Source organism: Microtus oregoni, unplaced genomic scaffold (assembly GCF_018167655.1).
Source record: "Microtus oregoni isolate MIOR12 unplaced genomic scaffold, Mior012 000024F_ref0000369, whole genome shotgun sequence".
Taxonomy (NCBI): Eukaryota; Metazoa; Chordata; class Mammalia; order Rodentia; family Cricetidae; genus Microtus; species Microtus oregoni.
In genome coordinates, this window is record NW_024543083.1 from 207,093 (window position 1) to 215,166 (window position 8,074).

The 8,074-nt window shown below is 50.5% G+C and overlaps 1 protein-coding gene across 3 annotated transcripts in view; it reads right to left on the bottom strand.

The window, feature by feature from the left end:
• Window positions 1-7,615, bottom strand: part of Prag1 (PEAK1 related, kinase-activating pseudokinase 1) — a 56,310-nt gene extending 48,695 nt beyond the window's left edge. Inside the window, exons 1-2 of one of the 3 annotated variants that reach the window (XM_041673876.1) lie at window positions 7,289-7,615; window positions 2,527-2,782 (exon numbers count right to left, since the gene is read on the bottom strand). In XM_041673876.1, coding sequence (XP_041529810.1) covers window positions 2,527-2,655 — 129 coding nt within the window. In that variant the 5' untranslated portion in view covers window positions 2,656-2,782; window positions 7,289-7,615. Of the gene's footprint in view, window positions 1-2,364; window positions 2,783-7,288 lie in introns of those variants that run through there. The other 2 variants (XM_041673875.1, XM_041673877.1) reach the window with 2 other exon arrangements.
• Between the last annotated feature and the right edge of the window lie 459 nt (window positions 7,616-8,074).

Here is an 8,074-nt window from a genome sequence, read left to right on the forward strand (position 1 = left end):
CGGCTATGGAACATTCCTGAAGAAAGAAGCCATAGTGGTTGTTTTCCTTTCTCTTCTTTAAAAAAAAAAATGATTCTATTATTCTGGGTGTATGGGTGTTTTGACTGCATGTATGTCTGAGCACCACATGTGAGTGCCCGGTGCCAAAGGAGGACAGAAGAGGGCACTGGATTTGGAATTGGAGTCAAAGACTATGGTAAGCACACATGTGAGCGCTGGAATTAATCTGGGTCCTCCGGAAGAACAGTCATCTCTCCAGGTTCCTGTATGATTTTTGTTTGTTTTGTTTTTTAAGACAAGGGATTCTCTGTGTAATAGCTCTGGCTACCTGGAACTCACTTTGTAGACCAGGCTGGCCTTGAACTCAGGGATCTGCCTGTGTCTGCTTCCCAAGTACTGGGATTAAGTGCATAGCACCACTGTCCGGCTCCTGAATGATTTTTAAACACACCACATATGAGAAGTAGGTGCAGACTGGGAGGCAAAGAGATGGCTTCTGAGCTGGGTCCAGGCTTCCCTTTGGGCCATGCCACACGGCTGCCCTTTCTGCCAGCATACAGCCATGTAAGCTCCCTCCCACCGGCTTAAGCGGCTGGACGAGTTGGACAACAAGACAGAGATGTCTTGCCCATCAATGAAGTTACTGTCCCTTTTCCTTCCCTTCTTCACCACTCCCATTTGTACAGATAGCCTCAAAACAGGGCTTGTCTGGGGCTCCTCACGCACGGTATTCGGACTCCAGAGTCACTGGCTTATGTAGGTGAAAGTTGAAGGTGTCAAGACTGGCTGGGTGAATGGGTAGAGCCAGCTCCCAGAAAACGGAACAGCTCTAAAAGGGACATGGGGCTGGCTGCCACCACAGGAAATGCCTCTCTTCACAGAAACCACTCTAGATCTAAAACTGACCTTTGCTTTCACAGACACTCACACACCCTTCCTGATCTGCGCACTGCACGGGCTGAAGGAACCCGGACACTAGAAGAGGTCACTGTGGAACAGGAGTTCTTAGACTGTCTTAAGCATACCGTAGTCTCAGAGACACGTCCACAGACAGCAGCCTCCAGAGCCCTGGCTCACACACCCTTTCCATAATTATACCTTTCGAAAGGTTCCTTTCAGGAGATGAAGAAAGGTCTAACCTCTAGCGATATAAATGTTTAGTGGTCCTAAATAGAGCTGACTAAGCCTATACTTCCAAACTGGAAGTATGAAGGTCAGGGAGAAGGCTCGATGGGTAAAGAAAGCACTTGCTATGCGAAGATGCATCCCTGATACAGATGCCCAGAGCTCTCCTAAGAGGCTGGGTGTGGTGTTATAAACCGCTAACACCAGGGCTGGGGGAGTGGACAGAGACAGACAGATGCTGGGGTGGGGGGGACTTAGTGGCCAGCCAATTCAGCCGAGAAATGTAGAGGGGGCAGGAGGGACAGCCCAGAGGTTAAGAGTACTCGCTGCTCTTCCAGAGAACCTAGGTTTTGATGGTTCCCAGCACTCACAGAGCAGCCAACAGCCATCTGCAATTCCAGTTTCAGGAGATCTGAAAGCTTTTTTTGGCCTCTGCAGGCACCAGGCATGTACATGGTGTAATACATATGCAAGCAAAATATTCATACACATAAGACAAACAAACACACAAATAAAATCTTTAAAACTAAACAAACAAATAAGAAGGGAAAGAGAAACCGAGGAAGAAACCTTAGTGGACCTCTGGCACACACACAGGTACATACATACGCACACCCCACATACATGTGCCTACACGTACACATACAATTTCAATAGAAAAAATATAAGCATGAACGAACAATGGCTGAATAGCAAATGATTCTAAGGAATTAATTTGCTATTTTAGAGGTGATTGTGTACATTGTGGTTGTATCTTTGAAGGCTTAATTTTTTAAATATATGTAGCGATGATTCCTCTGCAATGCACGGGGAAGGGAAGTGGGTGGAGACAGTGCTGACAACGACACTGGTCATGGGCAGAAGCTCACTGGGAAAGGGTGCTGGGTGCATGGCAGGCACTGAGCAATGGCTGCAGCAGCTTCTGTAATACCTAAAGTTACACTCAGTAATGTCAGGCTTTTGTTTTTCTTTGTTTTGTTTTTTTATTTATAAGTCTCCAAATCGACAGATAATCCTACAGTACTGGACTAACAGATATTAGCCTAAAGGAAGAACTAGAAAGGCAGATGGGAATAGCCAAAGAGCAGCTGTAAGGAGGCGGTAACCTCAGGGCAAGCTAGTAGGCAACTATCCTGCAGAATTCTTGCTCCAACAGCCCTCCCTGGCTAGCAGCCAGCCACCATGTGTTAGACGAGGAACAGCCCCTGTAAAAATACCAGCGGGGTTAGTCAGCCTCACCTTGGGGACTTCAGCGCTTAGGCTAGCCTCAGTCCACAAGTCGGAGGTCTCAGAACTCATCATGGTGGGCTTGACAGCAATGGTGGGCTTTGAGTAGGCCAAGCCATTCACACCTTCATCTTCCAGGCGGCAGTTCTCAGGCCTGGCAGGCAGGCGACTTACAGCGGGGAGGCTGCTTGCTCTAGCCTTGGGAAGGTCAGTTGCTAGCTGGTGGTCGCTCCGCAGGCAGAAGCAGTTCTTGCAAGATCCAGGTTTCCAGATGTGCTCCACAAAGTCGCTGCACGCAGACATCTTTGGGCTCTCGGGGGTTCAGTCGAATGGTCTGGAGCACTGTGAGCCGAGAGGATGCGGGTTCATCTTGGGCCCGGCTCTCTGATGTAGTCTTGTTGGAGGCACAGATGGGCTCCAGATCAGCTCCCTGGAAGGCAGATCATTGCCTGATTAGGAGCCTACCCCACCAGAAGACGCGTGGAGTAGTAAGAGACTACTATGAAACTGGAGATGAGGAAGGAGAAAGTAAGGAGTAATGATGACCAAAGGGGAATCGACCTGGTTTTCTGGGGCCTGGGCTCAGCTGTCACAAGCTCTTCAATATTCCTTAGTCAGGCAGATTTATCTGAAACTATACAAATTATCATTGCCCCTTTTCTCAAATAGACAACGCAGAAGACATTCCAGGCTCTGTGAAGAGGGCTCAGTAGGTAAAAAAAATGCTTGCTGGTCAAGCGTGAGGATCTGGGTTCAGATTCCCGGCACCCACTGAAAAGCTGGGCATGACGGCACACTGCACATGTGTAATTGCAGAACTGGGCAGTAGCAACAGGAAGACCCCAGGCTCTTGATGGCCAAGCTGTCTAGGCAATCAGCGAGCCCCAGGTTTAATGAGTAATCCTGTCTCAAAATAAAAAGTGTACAACCATAGATGAAGACACCAAATGTCAATGTCTGGCCTCCACATACGGATGTGTGGGTATACGTGCATGCGCGCATATACACGTATACACACATGCATGCAGACACGCACACAGTGTAACAATTCATTTCCTCAAACACTGGGTGTTTTAGGGTTTGATATAAGAAGCCTGTACCTAGTCCCTATATTTTTTTTCCAGAAATTGAGGTGTCCAAAGTCTGAGGCACAGCCCAAGAACAAAACCACAAAGTAGTACCACATATAAAATCTAGGGTTTATAGGGTAATAATGAAGGTTTTGAACAAGAGCTAAACGGGAACAGAACAGACGCAGACAGGGACTCTGAAATGGAAGCGGTGTTATCCACACTTCTGACAAGTTGTAAAAAGGGAGAGCCACAGTGTGGTGCTAGCCTGTCCCTAGGGGCACCTTGTCAGGATGTTTGGCATCACGGGAGTTCTGCCTCCCCTCCTCCCCCCGCCTTGCTTACTCTACATCACTGTATTCTGTGCTGAGGAAAACAAAACAGGGTGCTACATGCCAAGTTGGAAAGAGAAGACAGAAATGCCTAACTCCGCAGTCTTGGCCTAACAGAGACTGGACAGAGAATATGGGAGAAGGAGTTATTATTCAATAGGTTTTCCCTATCGTATCCATGGGGAGAGGTGGTCACCTTGTCAGAACAGTTTGTTGGTTCTGAAAATAAATAAAACAGCTCAATATGCTCCCATAGTCCTCAGGAAATTCACTCCTCAAGAAGAGCTCAAAGGGCTGTGGTCTTTTGGATGATGATCTAAAACCATCACCCAGATGATCCAAATAGCATCCTATAAGGAAGCTGTGAATCCTATTCTACAGGTGCAGATCTTACAGCAATGACATAGCCTGGAACCTGGCCATCGGAGCTAAGTGTGCTGGTCTAGGAAGATAAAGCAACTGCCTGGACCGCCCCACCTCACCTTCACCTGGTTCAGGATGCCAAATAGCTTGCCAACAGCCCGTGGCTCATTTTCTTTACTAAGGATAAACTGGCATCCTTGAGGGAACTGCTCCCAACGGAAGATCTTGTGGCCATTCCCAAGATGAACAGATTCTCCTTAAACAGGGAAAGCACTGCCCTTGGGGGTTAGACTCCACTTCAACTGGTGAGAATTTGCCTGAGGTTAATTCTCTCTAAACAATCAACAGTCAGACTAGCCAGATAGAATCACCGGGGAGCTCCAAAGATCATTCCAGATTCCTTGTGGGAAGAACTCCTTCTCTCCTCTCCCACACTCATGGACAAGGTGCTTATCCAAGGAGTATAGGAGCCAGATGTACCCCGATTCCAGCCAATTAATGAGGAAACAGCTTCATCATTGAGCTAAATGGACACTCTGAAATTTGAATGTTTCTGCTGTCACTGTAGGGGCTTTAACGAAGCAGGCTAGGCTCTTCTCCTCCCAATACACTCAAAACAACAGGTTCTTTTCTTATCAAATCTCCCAGAAGAGGTCACAGGCTTTCAGCAAAGCAGAGGAATCATGACCACATTGTGTCTCTCCCCTACAGTCACTAGCCCCAGAGAGCTGCAGGCTTGCTGCTAAATTTTCTAAGGGGTGGAGGAGGAAATTTTTTGGTCTTCAGAGAAGCTGAGTTTGATATTCTAGGGACTCTGATGCCGACCAGACCTGCCAAGTCACAGGAAAGCCATGTCCAGGCCCGTGTCCACTGTAGACAAGATTCTAGTGCCCCTCAGAGGACTTTGGGAAGAGAGCATGAAACTTAACTCCACGGGGCTCCTCTGCTTCCTGATCAGGCTGGGGGAGCTAAGGAGGTTGGCATCCAACCACTTCCTCAGAGGCTGCTACACATTCAGACAGAAGCAGTTTGGGTGACCACGGCTCATTTCCTCTTCAACAGTCAATCCAGAACACCGACACCCCACTTTCTAAGGTCCCCCCTCCTTTTCTTGGTAGCCATTAGCCTCTGATAGCCCAGAGAGTTCAGTGGGCTCCTGATTACCATAATCTTGCCAGAAGCTACCTTGAGACCCTTCACTAAATTCTGAGTACTCCTTTGCTGTCTTCTGCAACTCTGACTTTTTCTGCAGGCTGATCACAGCATGGACCATACAACCGCCCAGAAACACAGAGGATTTTAAGGGGACATCACGGAATAAAATAAACAAAGGAAACTCTGGGCTCCCCACCATCACTGACTCACTATGAGGGGCTGGTTTTTTAGTCTCTGCACACAGAATTCCCACCTTGTCTATGAAGCTAGCTAGAAGAGCCTCTTCCAGCTGCACTTTTGCGCCTGGAACTGCCTCCAGTAAAATGATGGTGAAACATGCAGGCGACACTCACAGAGCAGGGAAGAGTGCCCTGGGTAGTGCCAGTTCTCCAAAGCCTGGGAATGGTACCTTTCTGGCTCACATTCCTACCTCAGAGGGTAGGCGGGCCCCCAGAATTATGCAAATTCTCCCATTTCTCAGTGGGAGGCTGCCGGTGTAAGATTAGAAGAAGGTCTCAGCATTCTTTGTGATCCAAGTCATGATAAAATTGCTTTGCCTCTGCAAACTTCGGCACTAGCTTTGCGGCTACAGTTTACAAGGCTGAGCTGTCAGATACACCCCCACTCCATCTCTAAAAGAATCTGAGGAATCAGGGTGGCCAAACCCCATTAAACTAAGTATTTTCGTTCCAAATACCCCTCATATTTGCATCCAAATTTGCTTATGTCTTACCCTGATAGAATCCCAGAAAATTCTCACCTTAATAATTCTATTTTTGCAAAGGAATGAACATTAATTAATGTAAATTTTAAGAATTAAATGAATGCAACACCCAAAAAGGTATGCATGAAAAGTATATAGATTGCATTATGTTCCATTGGCCAGAGTGGTTCAGGCAGAAAGCAGAAGGTGACCACTCTAACACCCCACCCCCAGGCACTGAGGGTAAATTATGATATTTACATAACTTTATTTTTTTGCTTTCTCCACTGCTAAGCAATCTAACTCAGCAGGAGGAATATGGACTTGCAGCCTCTACAGTCTGAACCAATAAGGGAAGCAAAATTTTGAAGGACCCCACGAAAGCCAATTTGCTTTCCTCGGGTCTTCCTGTCAAATGTTTTCAGAAAGAGCTATAAGAGATAGTTGAGAGCTGCAGATCGGTTAAACCTTCGCAGCCTGACTCTGGACTGAAGCCATGGCAAAACTCCTCACCCTTAGACCTTTCGGCTCTGCAATCGGGCTTTTCAAACCATTGTAGAGCTTCACCTGGGAGAACTGACACAGTGAAAGAGCGCTGTGGACTGGGAATGCTCAACCTCCTCCATTCCCGTCCCCAGGACTCACAAGTGGAGATTCTCTTTTCCAAGTGCAAGCGTGCATGCGTGTGCATGTGGGTTCATGTGGGTGTGTGCGCCCGGCTGGAGAGGGGGCAGTACAAGCAAAGGTTGCGAGCCAGTTCCAGGTATGGAATGCTCACCGAGGTTCGGCAAAAGGGTATCATCACCTTCCTTTGGAGATCCGCTGCTGCCTAGAGGTGAGAGGTGGTTTCTCTGAACCCCTAAATCGTCACCTGGGTCTGGTTGGAGCAGCCCGGATGGCCTCTGTCCCTCTGCTCCTTTGACAATACTCACGGCGAAAAGCAGCCCCAAAGAAACAAAACAGCGTGGCCAGACCAGCAAGACCAGTAAAACCATCACAGCAGTCGATTCCCACCCCCCCTGCCCGAACTCCAAGGAAAAGTTTCCCGGCTTCAAAAAAGCGAGCGTTTCTCGAATGAATTGAAAACACCCCTCCGAGTCCCCAGCCTTCCCGGCTCGGCGCCTGCACCGAAGGCACAACCCAGCGCACGCGGTCCGGACTCTCCACGCGCTCAGATCCGTCGCCTGTCACCCCGGGGGACGCCAGCAGGGGCTGGCCCGCCTGGCCACCGCAGCGACCCCGCGAAAGCCCCTGGGCCGCCACGTTCGCCAGACAAAAAGCAAGGGGATCTGGAGAGAGCGTGGAGGGCTCACCTCGGGGCTGCACTCCCGAAGCCTTGCCGTCGGTGGCCCAGTCGTCCGCTGCCCCTCCGGGCGCCTCTGAGCATTGTCTGTAGCGTGTCTGGGCGCAGAGCTTGCCCGGCCGCGGGCGGCTGTCTTCTGCCTGGGCCCGGCGGCCGGGTGGCAGCTGCGTTCGCGGCTCCGCCCCCTCCGCCTCGGGTGACGCCGCCCGCCCGGCTCCCGCCGCACCCCGGGAGTCCTCGGCCGTGCCCGGCGTTCCCACCGGGCCTGCGCGTCCCGCCACTCCACTCGTTCCCAGACCAGCCAGGAGGGCGGCCGTCCCTGCCCGGGTCCCTTGGAACTCCGCACCGCGCCCCGCCCTCTCGCTCGCCACCCCGAGGCTCCGCCCCCAGCCCGAGCCCTGGCGCCCCTCGACCGGGTGCTGAGCTCCCGAGAGCGTCCCCAGCTCAATTCCTGCTCAGCGCAGTTCGGCTTGAATGAGCTCTCGTGCTCCCAACCGTCCTTAACCCAAGTGCACACCATTGGTGTGTCGGGGTAAATGCATTCCACATCTCTCCAACCAGCCGACCCTGGAAGACCCTGGCGGGGAGCGAGAAAACGCGGAAGCGAGGGGTCGGAGTGCGACACGAGATCAAGGGCGGTGGGTTGTGAAAGGGGCGTGAGCATCGTCACCGCCACTTACTGTTAGCCTGGAGAACCTTAAGTTGACTGGTGCAGGGCTAGCAATACTGATCTTCCAAGTCACGCTTAGCCCCTCGTGTTCAGGCCTTCAGCAAATGGCTCAGCACACCTCTTTGA